The 16338-nt window shown below is 40.7% G+C and overlaps 1 protein-coding gene and 2 non-coding genes across 3 annotated transcripts in view; 2 read left to right on the forward strand and 1 right to left on the reverse strand.

Annotated features, from left to right (window-relative positions):
- The first annotated feature begins 1004 nt into the window (after positions 1-1004).
- Positions 1005-1077, forward strand: Trnaf-gaa. The gene has a single exon. It is a non-coding gene; the product is annotated as a tRNA-Phe (tRNA).
- A 521-nt stretch (positions 1078-1598) lies between these two features.
- Positions 1599-1671, forward strand: Trnaf-gaa. The gene has a single exon. It is a non-coding gene; the product is annotated as a tRNA-Phe (tRNA).
- A 411-nt stretch (positions 1672-2082) lies between these two features.
- LOC108596994 (mucin-5AC) overlaps positions 2083-16338 on the reverse strand; it is a 28471-nt gene continuing 14215 nt past the window's right edge. The window contains exons 2-9 of the mRNA XM_017983264.1: positions 11312-11553; positions 8173-8430; positions 5659-6724; positions 3616-5603; positions 3245-3560; positions 3061-3191; positions 2839-3006; positions 2083-2777 (exon numbers count right to left, since the gene is read on the reverse strand). Coding sequence (XP_017838753.1) covers positions 2469-2777; positions 2839-3006; positions 3061-3191; positions 3245-3560; positions 3616-5603; positions 5659-6724; positions 8173-8430; positions 11312-11553 — 4478 coding nt within the window. The 3' untranslated portion in view covers positions 2083-2468. The remainder of the gene's footprint in view (positions 2778-2838; positions 3007-3060; positions 3192-3244; positions 3561-3615; positions 5604-5658; positions 6725-8172; positions 8431-11311; positions 11554-16338) is intronic.

Raw genomic sequence — 16338 nt, forward strand, 5'->3', positions numbered from 1 at the left:
TTTATTATTAACACCCTAGAATTCTAAATACAATTATACATAATTAATTATACATATATATATAGTATATATACAATTATATATCATAGTTTTTAATTAGGCATAACAAATCCAGATAAAAGGTTTAAACGTAAACGAAATATCAAATTTTGCTAAATTGTAAATTGTAACAATTTAGTGCTTTTGTTTAGTCTTTAATGCATTTTTTATGTTTATTGATTATTAATTATATAATTTGTACATTTTTATAAAAGAATCTAACTCAATGCTAAGTTTTTAATTATTGTTAAACTTGTCCTTAAACAATCCACACACACACACAAACACACGCACACCAACACTTATCTTATATGTAAACCTGCTTATCCAAAATCCCAACACACAAAACACTTGAAGAAATTACTCAATTATTAAAATTAGTTATGTTTTTTTTTAATTTTAAATAAATGCAACCTATTTAATTTACATTGACCCATTGATTTCCCCTTTTTAAAACCCAAGCCAAAACTATAACAAATTGAGGAACAAATAACATATTGAATACGCGTAGACATCATAATTGATAATTAAACGAATTGGACAAATTTCTAGAAAGTGATATTAGCAAAAATTTTTAACTGTCTTTGAATTAAATTGTAACAATTGATAGTTGTTTAAGCAAATCTATTCCCCTCCCCTTGTATGACAAATTTTTATGACATTGATTTTACAAGATTGGGAAAGTTTTTAACATAAGCCTAGCATAGATCCCAAAAAGCAAAATAAGAACATCAAACCCACACAAATCAAACGTTAACTTTTTAGCTTTAGAGAGCTCTAGGGTGTGACAACCAATTGAGATTAAGGCAAGGAATAATTAAAAATAAATACGAGAACATTTTACATATTGCATTTGTTATTTTAACAATAAGGTGGGGCGATTTGTTATTGATAAGAAATTGGCATATGGTGATAAAATTGCATTGCCTGGAGAAAAGCCCATTTAGAACGGCAAAGGGACATGCGCCGAAATAGCTCAGTTGGGAGAGCGTTAGACTGAAGATCTAAAGGTCCCCGGTTCAATCCCGGGTTTCGGCAATGAATAACTTTTTTGCAATTTATTGAAAAAATATTATTGAAATTTTTTTTTACTTAAACCGATTGCATCTAAAATAGAAAGTTTGCGTAAATTTTTACAAAAGGAACTTAATTTCCTTTTTGCAGTAAATTACTGCACTCAAGTTTTGTTCTTTTGATTACAGTAGAATCAAAACATTCATTGGGCAGCGCCATATCAACAGCCGAAATAGCTCAGTTGGGAGAGCGTTAGACTGTCCCCGGTTCAATCCCGGGTTTCGGCACTCAATAACTTTTTTGTTTATTTTTGCAAAAAGAAACATTATTGTTTATTTTTTTTAATGAAAATAAAAAAATCTACTGAACTTATTTATTATTATTATTACCGTTAAGCTTTTAACGACAAAACGTATACGTTCTTTTCCTACAAAATATAACAGTGTTGAGCAGTGCATACAAAAATTTAGCAAATGCACAAACCGTTTTGTAGCTTTTGCAGGTGACTTTTAACCAGTTGGTCATTGGGCTAACGGTAAGCATGTGCCGAAATAGCTCAGTTGGGAGAGCGTTAGACTGAAGATCTAAAGGTCCCCGGTTCAATCCCGGGTTTCGGCATACAATTACTTTTTTATTTTTTTTATAAAATATTCTTAATTTTGTATAAAGATAGCCTTTTGGTCTCTTTACCTGTAATCATTTGCTATTCTGATTGTTATTTAAACAAGAACATTTTATTCAATACAAACATGCACGATAATACGTGGTTTTAATGCTGTGAGAACAAGTGTGTTAAGTCTGAGGCAGCCTACCTCCCAAGCCCACCCACAATCGTACGATGTGCTCTCTCAGCAACAAAGCGATCGGCTCTCGATCGGCTGACATGTGTGAGTGGTTGGCAGGTAAGGCAGCAAGTAAGGCCAGTTGCAGGTCAGTAGTGCATGGACTGTTGGCGTTTAAACAACTCGACAAGAAAGTGAATGTGTCTCATTAAAAACAATATTAATAATAGAATTCTTTTTTTATTCGCAGTCTAAATCATAGACATTTAGTATGGTATTAAGAGTCCCGTTATATTAAATAATTCTATAATATATTTACAAGCTAAGATTAACTAAGAATGCATGACTATTTACTTTCTGGAAGCGCCATAAGTAAGAGCTTCTACATACATATAAACAACGAGTATTTCCATTAGATTAGAAACAAAAGAATAAAAGAGCACAGAGAGCATTAAACGAAGGCAGTGATAAATACGATTGGAAAGCTTAGCTAATAGCAGTGACAATAGATAAATAATAAGATTTTCTGCCTTAAAATCTAGTGTAAGACTGAACAGTGATATTCGATTGCTCAGCTTAATTATAAGTTACAAAAATATATTTGCAAATTATTAAGCCTACAAAATGAATTAACTAAAAGTCCGGATCATAGTCGCGAGAATAGCGCGTTCTACTCGCATGATTATTATAGCTGTACATCTGATGAGCATCGGCAAAAGCATCTGGATACTGATGGCCATAAGCTTGCGGCTGCTGATGTACAGGATACTGCTGATGGTGATGATGATGATGATGCGGACGCTTCAACGAATCGCCCTTCTGCGAATAGTTTGGCTGTTGGTCATATAAATAGTCACCGCCGCCGCTATGAGGTTGACGCGTCGAGCGCCAGCTGTCGTAGATATTGGAGCTATTGCTGCCATGCATGGAGTTGGTAAAGCGCTGCAAAAGAGGAGAAGTTAATTAGCAAATGCAGGCAAGTTTGATAAGCGTAGCTGCTTACCTTGGGCTTTATGGGCTGCTTGGTATCATTCCAGGGATCGTCTATGTTGTAAAAGTCATCCACGCCATAGTTGTCGGCACCGCCCATATGATTAACCTTCAGCTCGTTTAGCATGTCATTGGTCAGTGGTATGGGCGTCTTCTTCGCACGCTTCTGGCGATTTAGTAGCTGCAATACAGTAAGTATTAGTAGATGCAGTTTAGGCTAGCAAGAAATACTTACCACAGTGACACCAAAGATGACGACAAAGACCAGCGAGCCAACGCCAATGACAATGACTACAATGGCCCACTGGGGTATGAGCAAATCGTCCTCAGCGTATTCCACATTGGTGTGCTGATTCTTGGCAATAACTGTAAAAACAAATTATTAATTGCATGATTTGTCGCTTTAATTCCAGACTTACCACTAAACTCTGTTGCCACTGGATCAATAATAAATTTGCCCATTTGATAGCTGGGCTTGACTAGATGCTCTTCCTGTGGTGCAGACACGCTGTCTGTTTCATTCTCTTGTGCATCCTTATCGGGCAGCATGGGCGTAGCCGGCTTGGTCAAAGCATCATGGAACAGCTGCTTAATCTCCAGTGTATCCACATCCTGCGTAATATTGCCCAGCTCTACATAATAATCCACTAGCACGCTGCCCTGGCTGAAGCTATCAATGCGCACTTTCTTGTACCACTTGCTCAGCTGCGGTGCAGTGGAGTAAACCTCATTGAGCTGCATATAAGAGAGTATTAGAGAGTGTGCCTGCTGCTGTGTTTAGTGTACTCACCTGTGCCTCCAGCTCATGCGCTAGATTCTTCCACTCGAGCGTATTGTGATCCAGCAGCTCTGGCTTCCATGCAACGCCATCTATAATCTTAATGGTCGCCTCCAAATCGCAGTCGGCAGTGCAGTGACCAGGCTTGGTGGGTTTCATTGTTGTAGTTGTAGTTGTTGTCGTTGTGGTGGTTGTGGTGGTGCTGGTGCTAGCTGGCGCTGTTAGCAGATCCTCAAAGTTTATAGTTTGCGCATGCAGTTTGTCTATGGAAAGTGGCGTTGTGGGTGGTGTGGGCCAGCCTGTAAACTCTGTGGTAATGCGCACGGGTGGTCCCTTCTTAATCACCACAGCGGGTGAGGCGTTGGCAGCGTTTTCTGAAGCGCCTTCCACTGGCGTATGCGGCGTAGTCAAACGATGTGAACCCAGACGCTTATGGAAGCCTTTGGGAAAGACTACCTTAAGGCCGCTATTGGAGCTGCTGTCGTTGCTGCTAGCAGTGCTGCTGCTGCTGTTTACAGTTGTAGCTGCTGTTGCTTGTGGCTTGCTGGTGCTGGCAGGATGCACTGGCTTCGACTTGGACTTGTAGCCAGGTGGCAGCAGTGATGCTAACAGCTCATCGCTTTCGCTGCTAACTGCAGGTTTTTCGTTAGTGGTGCTATTGAGCTTAAAGTCTGCTGGCAACAAGCTGCTTATATCGGTAACTTTGACGGGTGCAATGGTCTGCTCCTTTGGCGCCTTGTAGCCTGGTGGTAAGAACTTGCTTAAATCATCAAAAGGCACTGCCACAGCGGGAGATTTGTGTGTGGTGCTGCTGCTTGCAGGCTTGGGCGTCGTGTAATCCTTGGGCAGCAAGGCAGCTAGACTGTCATCAAACTTGATTTCACTAAATAGACTTTCCAAAGGACTTGCCGGCTTGCTGCTGGGTGTAGTGCTCTCAGTGGTGCTGCTAGTGGTTGTGGTAGTTCTAGGCGCCTTATAGCCCTTGGGCAGTAGACCAGCCAAGTTAACATCCTGCACGCTAACCACACCGTTCTTAAAGCTTCTGCTTATGGTAGAGTTACGCGCTGGCTTCTTAATGGTCTCAGGCGCAGTTGTGGTGCTAGTGGTGGTTGTAATCTTGCGATTCTTATAGCTTGACTTGGGCTTGAAGCCCACAGGCAGCAGTCCAGCCAGCTCATCCATTTCGCTTTCATCAAAATGCTGCAGCTTAAGCTTGCCGCTGTGGCTGCTGCTTGTGGTGTGTGGCGTCGAAGTGGTGCGATGTGGCTGGAACTTGCGTATATGCGGCACGAATTTGCCGGAAGCAGTGCTCAAGCTGGTGGCAGTTGTTGTTGAATCCATTTGGCTAATAATGGCATATTTGCCAGACAAAACGCCGCTGCTCAGCTCCGACTGCACGCGATCTAGTTTGTCTATGATGCTTTCAGTGGAGGCGCCCACAGCTGATGTAGCTGAGGACTCCGTGGTGCTGCTGCTGCTGCTGCTCGTTGGCTCTTCGCTGCTTTCACTCAGCTTCTGCTGCTGTTGCTTGGAGTGCACCTTGCGCTCTAGTTCGGACAATGTTTGCTTGGTCTCTTCTTGCTCTATGGCGGGGAAGGGCAAAAAGCGTGCGCCATTGATGCTGCGACTGGTTTGTATAGAAGCTACCACAACATAGCTCTCGGTGACATTAGGTATGTTATCCATAGGCATGGGTGTAGTCTCTACAACGCTGCTGCTGACTTCAGTGGGTTCCTGCTCTAGCTCTGGCGCCGCTTGACTGCTAATAGGTGTGCTAGCTAGAGTGCTGGGCGTTACAGGCGATGGGAATGCTGTGGAGCCATTGACTACGCTCTTTGTGGTCACCACAGAGATAATCTCACGTTCGTTCTCATCATGCTCATGACTGTGATGCGACTCTGTGCTGGCAGCTGTCGACTCTTTGTGACTCTCTGTGCTCTCAGAAGAATGTTCTGTCTCGTCTTCCTCTTCCTCCTCATCGTATTCGTACTCCTCATCACCTGGTAAGCAGCATAATTAGTTTAGATCTTATACTTGGTATATATTACTACTTACCTTCACCTTCTTCTGCATTATACTCTTCATCCGCATGCTTGTGTTCTTTGCTGGCTTCTTGCTCTGGCTGCTGCTTCTCTTCATGCTGCTGCTTTTCTTCATGCTGCTCCTCCTTAATCTGCTCCTTAGATTTGTCTTCATGTTCTGGCTGCTGCTTTTCTTCATGCTGCTCCTCCTTAGACTTGCCCTCCGTTGTTGGCTCCACTGTCTGCTCTGTGCTGGTCGTCAGCTTCTCTAGCTCAGTTTGCTCTTGCTGCGCTGTTGTATCCTGCTCCTTGGCTACACTGGCTGTAGTTGCCTGCTCCTGCTCTTCGCTATATTCATACTCATGCGTCAAATTGGGCAGCGTTGTCTCCAGCGTATAATCAGTGGCCTCCGAAGAGTCTGTCTGCGTCTCTTCAGTGCTGCCTTCGCTGCTGGTGCTGAGCGTAGCCTCCTCACTAGTTGTCTGCTGAGTTTCCGCCTTGTTTGTTATGGACTCCAGCTGCAGTGGTAGCTTCTCTAGACTCACCGCCTCAGTTTGCTCCACTTCAGCGCTTTGCTTCAGCTCCTCTTCCTCCACATCATCTTCGTATTGCTCCACGCTAGTCTCCTGCTGCTCCTGGCTTTCAGTAGTGCTTGTGGTGCTGGCTGTGGGTCGCGGCAGCTTCAATCTAGCGCTGTTATAATTAAACGGCCGCTTGCTGACATTGCTTATAGGCTCATTGACTTCACGACTTATAAACACTGGACGTCTGGGACTGGGTTTGCGTCCAAAGCTGGCACGCTCTGTGGTGGAGCTGGTGGTGGTGCTGCTGTATTTATTAGCGCTTGCACGATTGCTGCCAAAGCGATTGTAGCGTTTGCTGGAGACCTCAGCGCTGTTGCCCGTGGTTGTAGATGTGGTGCTGGAAGTGGATGTGGAGGGCTGGAAGCGATTGCGCAGGCGATAGGAGGTAGCTTGGGAGGTGGCTTCCTCTGGAGCAGCAGCAGCGGGCGTGGCCAGAGTACGCGTGCGCGTTGGTGAAAAGCCACCGTTGCCAAAGGGACGCACTGCAGCATTATTTGAAGACAAGCGCTTGTCGTTCTGCAAATGAGTAAGTATTTAAGTATTTATTTAAGGTCAAATTGGTATTTATTTAATGAGCTTGAACAGCGATCCTTTTTGCGACCTATCGATAAATATGCAGTGTTAGAAAACTTTGAAAGAGTAAGCTTACTTTATTAAGGGCTGTTAAGTTCAAATTTAAAAATGCGACAACTGCTAAATTCTTTTGATTCGGCTTGCTCACATTTTACAATATTATTAAATGGAATATTGTTACTTAGTTGATTCTCAGCCTCCATAAAGTTTCATCTTTAGCTTTGTGGTCACATGCACACACATATTATCCACATCGTCATGGGAAACTGTTACAGTTTCAACATGGCTCAGCCTCTCCGCCTCTTCGCTGATTGTACCCCTAACAAAAAACACAATCTCTGCGGTTCGTCTGTCAATTGTCTTGCGTGTGAACTCTACATATTGCATTAGTAGTGTCTTCTGCTCAAAATTTGTCTAAAGCGTTTTGTGCAAAAATCTGCAGTCAGACACTGTTCCCATTTGGTTGTTTATAATTTATGCGCTGCTATTTATTTAATATGCCTTTTTTTTTGTATTACTAAAGTGAAGGCAGGTTGTAAACGTGCTGCCCAAGCAACTGCGTTGTATATCGTGCCTATTGAGTGTGGCATGATGATATTTGCCGCGTTGCAAGATTGTCAAGACTGGCAAAAAAAAATAATAAAAGAGGTTGCAGCTTCTGAAGCTCAGCCCACGTTGATCTTTAATGCCAAAGCAATGAGAGTGGCGTCTGCTTTAATAATTGTTATGGGTAATCACACAATTTGTGTGTGGTCTGCTCATTTTATTGTGTGATTTTCAACAAATTACTTTAAGAGACTCCCACATGGGCCAAAAGTGAACGCATTTTCGCTGGTGGGTTGCTAATGTTTTTATCGTGAGCTGATTATATATATATTTAAACGCTTTCGTTTTCATAAATGACTCCACAAATTGTGGCAATTAATAAAAAGTGTTCAGATTCAATTAAATAACTAAATACTTAACATTTGTTAAATAAATATTTCCTCAAAAATTGTTCAACATTATTTAAAGCTGCTTAATATGCTCTAATTCCTATTGCTTAACTCAACGAAAAAATTCGATTCGAGTGAAAGGTAAAAAATGTATTTTTCGATTTGTTGCTGTTTTTTGGCCTGCGGTTTTAAAAAAAATATACTTAAGCCTGAACTGGTTCTGCTGTTATTTTTGTTATTTTGAAGTTGTATGTTTTAAACATTTGCCTGAGAGCAGCAGCCAAGAGAGTGAGCGTAGCTAACAGCAATATTGGCCAAATCAGAGCATGGCCAATTGTTTGCTGTTGTTATTTTTTTTCTTATTTAAATGTATTATGCAATGCTTTGTTTCCTTTTGCTTTTGCCAACTCTCTCTGTCTTTCACTTATTTCCCTTGCAGACGCCTGCAGCACTTACCGTTGGTTCGCTGAAGTGCGCCAGGAACTGCGTCTGCTGGTGTGGCACATTCACGCGCTGCGACTGCGACTGTGACTGCGGATGGAAGCCACCGCTTAGATTATTCCCCAAGTTGCCGTTGCGTATCGCCTTGGAGCGTGTAAAGCTGTTGGTTGGCGCCGCGGATACGGCGGACGTTGCGCCAGCGTTGCTGACGGGCACACCAAAGGGGCGTGGCGAGATATCGTAATAGTCAGACGCCGCTTGACGATTCGGTTTCTGTGGGAAGCAACGACAAGAAACAAAATAATAAATAAATGACGAACAACAACAGACAAGTTAGTAAATTAATTAGTCGCGCACTTGTAATTAATTGTTTCTAAATGAAGTCATAAATTATAAAAAAAAGCCTAGACCTCAAAAACAAAATAAACGAAAAAAGCAATTAAAAGTGGGCTTTAAATTTGAAGAAACAACACAAATTTAACAAGCTACAAATTGTAATGCCTTGAATTATTATTATATTTAAAAAGAGATAAATACTGTATTGGAAATTGATAGACATTATAATAAAAATATAGATACAAACTTAAATATTCAGTCAGCTTGCTATCGTTGAAGTTTTGATGGTGTTATGCAAGTTTTAGACTTGACATAGATCTTTCCATGTTATGTATATCTGCATATTAACGCACTGTGAACAATTTAATTGGATTATCTTAAGCAGAAGGTGCTTTAATGCGCAGCTTAAGCTATAAATATAGATATAGAAAATCTCGCAAGGTGACATAAGCTGGCTGCTAGGCTTGGACTTAGCTGCGATGTGAGCCCATATCAATATAAGTTGACACGGAGCGACTAGAGATCAATTGCTTGTCAAAATAATGCAGTTAAACTGAACCCTCAGCAATGGGCACAACACCTGACGGACGGCTCCACTTCAGGAGGAGGCGGCGAGGCGTGTTGTGGGCAATGCCAAAGCGCTTAAGACAGCGAATGGCAGAGAACTGACAACAATGTTGATTGCAAATGAAACAGAAATTGAAAGCCCAAGCATAACAATAGAAATCGATCAAAAATTATGAACAAAAAAACTAAAATGAAACTGCTGTTGTGGCTTGATTGAAGTGTATCAAGGTCGTTTTGAAAATTCGAAATACGTATTGGGGGAGAATTGGAATCGGAATTCGAGGGTCTTGACTAATTACTGCAATCGCTGTCAGTTGGCACGCTAAGTACATGTTGTTATTATGCATTATTACTTTGTTTTGGGTTTGAAAGTGCTGCAGCTCCAAGAGTGTGCCGAGAGCGGGGAGAGGGGGGAGAGCGGCAGTAGTAGCTGCAGTTTTGCTCTGTTAAACAAATTGCATACAAAACGCAAGTTTTGTTGCTAAAAGGCGCATTTTCAATGCATTTGCTGTTTTCCGCTTCTTGACGCTGGCAACGCATCAGAGCATTGCCTAGAAAGAGATAACAGCCCCCACTTCCCCGAGTCTGCGAGCTTTAACGAATTTCTCTTGCAATTAGTTGGAGAAATGCGAGCGCCTTTGTAAGCCACAAGTTTTAGTCTGATAAGCAGTTATTAATTGGCTAAATAACGCCCTAAAGTGGGTGGGATAGGTAGGGGGTGAAGGCTGTATAATTGTCAAAGCGTGTGGGTGAAAGATGATTGGTCAGGTCTTTTAGTCGCTTGTCAATATAGCATTAGGCATAATGATGAAACTATGAAAGCAGCGCACGTATTGCATGACTCGAAAGAGCGAGACGGAGAGAGAGAGAGCGGGCGCGCAGTTTAGGCTTTGGCTTTCACTTTAAACAAACATAAGCCGAAACAAAAAATATTTGTAAATAAATATTTAAGGCAATCATAATTCAATCTGCTTTATGGGCACTGTACACTGTGAGAAATAAAGCTGACAAATAAATATTTTAAAAATAAATATTTGTTGCCACCCGTGTTACATAAGAAAATAGCTCACTATAAATATGCAAATCTAAGAAATGTTTTGCGATTGCTAAACTTTAGTTTTAGACAGCTTAAGAGCTGTAACATGTCAGCCATTAAATCAAGTTAGTCTTGGGAAAAGTTAATTGAGTTTTCACAGCGTCTTGGCCATTAGACAAATCAACATTACAAATGCAAATGCAACAAGTGTGAAACGCCTGTAAAGTTGTAGGCCAAGAGCAAGAGCACGAGCCCATGCTGGGCGCTGACACAGAGCATAAATATAAACCTCTAGAGACTCAGACATGGCATTTCAATTAGTCTGCTTGCAGCTCTGGAAAATGCAAGCTCATGCAAAAGACTTGCTCTGTCTGTTAATAAACAATATGATTAAACAGTATTTTTCAATTAGAAGCAAGGCAAATGCATTGGTATTTGTGCTTTGCCTTTTGGCCCAAGTGAAAGTAAAAAATATGCCTACAGCTTTGACCAGTGGCCAGTGGCTTTTGATTTGCTTGGCGTTGCTTTTGTCTGTAATTCGATTTACATTGCGTGAGGCATGCATAAAGGAAGCCAGCCGCGTGCCGCTTGCAGAGTGGTGGGGGGTCTAACTATAAGTTAGGGGGCAGGCAGGCAGGTAGACTGGCAGTGGGTGTAACAATCGTGTTGTGGGCGCTACGTATTGAAACGTAGAAATTATTGCCGCAGCCTGTGCTTCCTGCTTTCGTCGCTGGCACGACTGACATTTCCTAGTTATTAGGCAGCCCATTGAACAAACGCTAAAAATATTTAATTTAAATATTTTGTAGACAGCTTTAATTATAGTGCGCAGTCGTGTCACGCGTTCAGCTCTAGCTGCAGCAATTCTTATTGACGCGCATGTTGCAAGCCGCTTTAATCAAATTATATATATCTCTATATATAGCGGTGGCATGTGGCAACAGCATACTGTTATACATATCTATATGTGTGTAGCATGTGGTAATTTATGAATTTGATTTGATTTCGTTGTAGTGTTTCTATTTTGGCGTTGATTGCCACAACTTTGCGTGTCCAGACGGCAGCGCCACCGACAAGTTACTTAATTGCCGCAAGCCAGCCAAACAACAACTGCTACAATTTGCAACAGGTTGCTTGCCCCCTCGTCGCTATTGCATTTGCATATCGTATTTGGCTTGGCAAGTTAATTTTGGCTTTTGGAAATACGAAACTTACCGCAAATTGTGCATTGGCTCCAAAAGGAGTGCCAAACGACGAGCTGCTGGCGGCCTGCTTGTTGGTATTCTCATTGGCTATGAACAGCAACTGCTCCTGATATGAGTCAGGTGCAGGTGAGAAGCCAGCTACAGAGCCGCTGCTGCTGCCACCACGAAATCCATTCAATGTCTGCTGACGCGGAAAGTTGCCGGAGGATGGCACAAAGCGATTTTGTGAGGGGAAATAATAGCTGCTGGTATCTGCAAAATACAATAAACAAGGTCAACATTAATTCGGTTTAATATGTCAAGCAATTAAAGTATATTAAACAATATTTGTTGCTTTTTAGTCTATTGACAGGCGCCTGCGGCAACACTTAGCCATGAAATACGCAAAAATTCAACATCATGGCAACTAATTGTTTATAAATTGTAATAAACAAATAATAGTAAATTATGTATACACATGCCTTGCCGCAAGCAAACATTTGTCACAATTTATTCAAAATCACATTATTTTAGGGCAAAACTGTATTTTCTTAATTTGCTAGAGCAGCGATCCTTCATTTCGATAAATTCACAGTGTTAGAAAATTTTCAAGGCGTAAGCTTAACAAATGATCGATTTCTTGCAAGTGTTGATTACTTTACTAAGGGCTGTTAAATTTAAATATTCAATTCAAACGACAATCGCAAAGGCACCCTAATTTCCGCCTTTACAATGGCCACTTGTTGCCAACACTCTCTTTATTATTAAATAAATACAAATTGTAACAAAACTGCACGTAATTATTGACATAATTTTCGATGAACTCAATTGCTCGTTGAGCTTCATTTTGTTAATTTTTTTTTGGAGCTGGCAGCTTTCATAATATAAATTTGTACATTGTAAATTGAGTTTGCGGCTTCAACACATGGCAGCGCGTGGGCACCTTAAAAACTGACAACAACAATAGGAAAATAGCTTCCAGCTGCAAGCTGCGCATGCGTCATATGCCTGGCACTTTTGACCCACAATGTCTGCTGCAGCAACAATGAAGCAAAAAAAAAGAAACACATTTTTGCCACTAATTGAAAATTGAAATATCATAGCGCAATATTTCAAACGCAATTGCTGCAGCAGTGTTGAAAACTTTTATCAGGCATAGTTTATGCAGTCTGTTAAAAAAGACTTAAGAGGCGCCCCAAGAGTTTTGAACGCCTACATGGGAGTTGCATACATAGATTGATATAGCTTGTGCTTGCCCTGCAGCTAACGTTGCTCGTACTTGGATTTCTCACACCTTGTTTTCGACATTTATGCCAATGCCTACAAAGCATATAATTGTCGTTAACTATTGCACACGAGAACGAGAAGGCGTTGGCGCGTGTGTTGACGGCTGTCGAAACTGTCTGCTGCATAGGCGATAAGTTAAAAAACGCTGATTAATTAATGAATAGTAACAGCAACAACAGGAAATGCTTAAAAAATTTCAAATTATGCCAAGGCAAAATAATGAAAGACTAACAAAGCAGTGCAAAACTGCTTGCTGATAAAAAGAACGAATCCAGTTGGGAATTAGACACAGATAGAACGACGGCTATTTTGGTTGCGTGCGCTAAACCGCCAGGCACGCATCTGCGGTTGTTCGTTGGTTCGCAACGCTCCAGCGGCTATCATATGAAAATACTTTTATTTAATTAATTTTATATACTTGTCCCCTTTTGCGCTTGGGCAAGAGTAGTGGTGCATTTCCAGCATGCTTACTCTAATCCGCATAAGGTAGATAGAATCGTTCGCTCTCCTCTGCCGTTGACGCTGTACTAGGCTCCATTAATTAAGTGAGCATTACAGTTCGATGTGAGTGAATACACTTTTTGTTGGTTTTTGCTTTCAGGCTGTTTAATATTCTCCACACATAATATTGACCCAATAATTGAAAAACCATTGAACGCCTCAATATCGTGACACATTTGCCTATTTCCAATAGACGAGCCAGCAGAGAGAACTCGAAACATTGATGGTCAACTGGCTTGTAAATCTAACCATGTAAGCCTATCGAACGATCTTTTGGGAATTTATTCAAATGCCCACAGTAAAGGCCATTGTGAGTCATGCTCTATTATGTTATTTAATTTAATAATTATGCATATGTTGGCTTTTTACTTTTTAGAAGTTACATGACTTCTCTGGCGATGGCTATTGACTTCTAAACACAACTTCCAATAACTTCAAATGATATGCAAGGCATATGGGACTACCCGCAGCGCCTAACTATAAATAGCAAAAACATAGTCAACAATGCCATACAATGTTTGTTTCAACTTTGCCGCTCAAGTGCTTCTCAAACTGTCCGCATTTGGCATTTTGGCCAAGCCAAAAGTTAAACAATGCACACAAACTGAAGCTTGTTACACGTCGAACATTGACTGCTGCAGCCTAACGACGCCTTAGTTTAACAGTGGGCGCAAAAAGCAAGTGCACTGCTAGAAACCAAGTTACAATTTTCTCAAATAATTTTTGTTCAGACTATTTTTTTATAAATTTATGCGCAATGTTTTTGCAATTTTGCTTAGTTAATAAATTGCTGGCAAATTGTTTTGGTGCCACTGTGCGCGCTGCCTTTAGCCGCCGCCACCGCTGACAGTTTGACATTTACAGTTTGGCGCTGACTCTGAAAGAATTTCAAACCTGCTGAAGCAGCAGCAGCAGCAGCTGATTGCGTATCGCGTTGCTTTTTAGGCATGATCTGGCTTCTGCTACAGTACTGTCTACAATTAATGCTAATTACGCCGATGACAATGCAGCTCATTGACTGTTGTTTTTTGCTTTTGGTTTAGCAATTGTTGCAATAAATTGCAAAATAAAAGCATAAAATGTTGCAGCGCCAGCGCGTTTACTTCACATTTTCTGCATTTTCAATTATTTTGATTGTATTTTGTTTTGTGCGAAATGTCAAGACGCCATGGCGTAAAGACCATTCAGAAGTGCAATATAAAGCAACAACAACAAAAGCAACTTTAATAGCAGCAGCAGCATTTAAAGAAGAAGCAACGCTGCAACAAGTTGAACTTTAAGTTTATTTTCTGCTTATTTTTCTTTTTGCACTGCAGTTGAATCAAGTTGCTGTTGTGGCTTTTAACACTGAAGGTCGTTCTGAGCCAACAGTTTGAGAGCCACTGCATGCAAGCAGCTTAAAGCAATTAAACCGACGCAGCTGAAGAATTTTTCACAACTTAAACTAGTTCTTTGCGCACAATGACGTCACAATGCTGCGTCATGAATTTTGACAGCTATTAACGCTAATCAAAGTGATATCAGCCTACGGTTCAACTTCAACTGATCATTAGTTATATTTATCTTTGCTTAACGAAGCACAGCGCACTTCCCCAAGCTTTTATACCATTGTATAATTTCATTTAATTTACTCGCTACTCTTTAATTGACTTTGACGAGGTGACAGATCACACAATGAGCTCAATAGGCAAACATAATAAAGTGCGCGTTGACCAAAGAACATTAACCAAATGTTGAGAACTATTTTAAACTGTGCAGGAATTGTTGGACAACAAGCAAAAGCCCAAGGCAGTTGCTAATTAGAAAATAATGCGCCAACGAAGGTCAATGTCAAGCTCACGCTCAAGCTGTGGAGAGAGTTAAGCTGTGTGTGTGTGTGTGTGTGTGGAGAGTCTGAGAGACTTAGTCAGCTAAAAAAAATTGTTATTTTTGGAGCTTAAAATTCTCAGCAGCTGATGTAAGCTAATAAGCTGTTGACAAAACATAAACGTGCTAGACAAGCTACCTACGCAGCAAGTTTGTCGCCTAAGTCTTTTGTTAGCGTGTTGCAAGCCGCATGTGGCAACAACAATTTTCTATTTCTTATTTATTGTGAGTAAGTGAGTGTGTGTGTGTTATAATTATATTTACTAATATATGCTTTTGTTGTTTGTTTGTTAATTACATATGCAAACTTGTTACACAAAAAGTGGCAAGCAAAACGAAACGAAACGAGCGCAAAGCGTGCGCTGCTCAAAACAAAAGCGAAACTAGTAAAAAATACTAGCAGCAACAACAATAACTGTATGTATGTAAGTGTTGCTTAGCAAATCGCCAGCTGTTTGCATTGCCCCGCTGTGTTTGTCTTAACTATTGTTGCCTGTTGGTCTTGGACAAACAGTGCGCTGCCCATAACAGCTTGGTGTGGTCGAGAGTGGGCGGGGGGCAAACACACTTTGCATTTGTTTATGTTTGTATTTGTACTGCTGCTACACACCACCCATAGAGCGCTAGTTGCAGAAATATATATATCTTTTATAAACAATTGCTAAGGTAGCATGTTGCCGCTGTGCCAGCAACTGTTGCTGTTGTTTATGTGCCTAAGCACTGCTGGCAGCAAGCAAATTTAGTAAGAAATGCAATTTAAAGGAATCAAGCTGAAAAAGCTAAGAAAAAAGCTAAGCTATCGAAAGATGATTGTTATCGAAAGTCTATCGAGCAGGCTAGTATTATTATTTTAAAGAATTTAAACAAAGAGTAATAATAAGTTAAATATAAAGAATTTGCATTATATTTATAGGCAATCTAAGCCTTTATTGTATTTAAGCTAAATCAAGTAACTCTTTAGTTCTAAAAAGTGTGCGCTTTAAGTGTTTTAAGTTCGCTTAAGCTTTGACTGCACACAGCCCACCCAAAAAAAACAAGAAAAAAAACACAGCACTCGTGTTGCTTTAGTTTTTGCATAAACAACTCATAAGCAATAAAAACTAATAAACGAAACAACAAGAATACAATTTTTTTAATGGTCTTCTGAACCAGTTGTGAGCAATTTAAAGCGCTTGAGTTGAACTGAATTATTTAAAGCTCAAGCATATCCGCCTTCGGATAAACAATTATGAGAAATGCTAATCAATCATCAAGTGTTCTATAGAGAGTCAAGGACATGCAACAACCACCCGCACTACGAATAGAATTGCGCAGACAACATTCTAAAAACAAAAAGAACAAAACTCAAGCGAACCTGTTTGCTGTCCAGTCGTGTCAAGTGAGGTCTTTGAAATTGTAGGCAAT

This window comes from Drosophila busckii, chromosome 2R (assembly GCF_011750605.1).
Source record: "Drosophila busckii strain San Diego stock center, stock number 13000-0081.31 chromosome 2R, ASM1175060v1, whole genome shotgun sequence".
NCBI classification, from domain to species: domain Eukaryota; kingdom Metazoa; phylum Arthropoda; class Insecta; order Diptera; family Drosophilidae; genus Drosophila; species Drosophila busckii.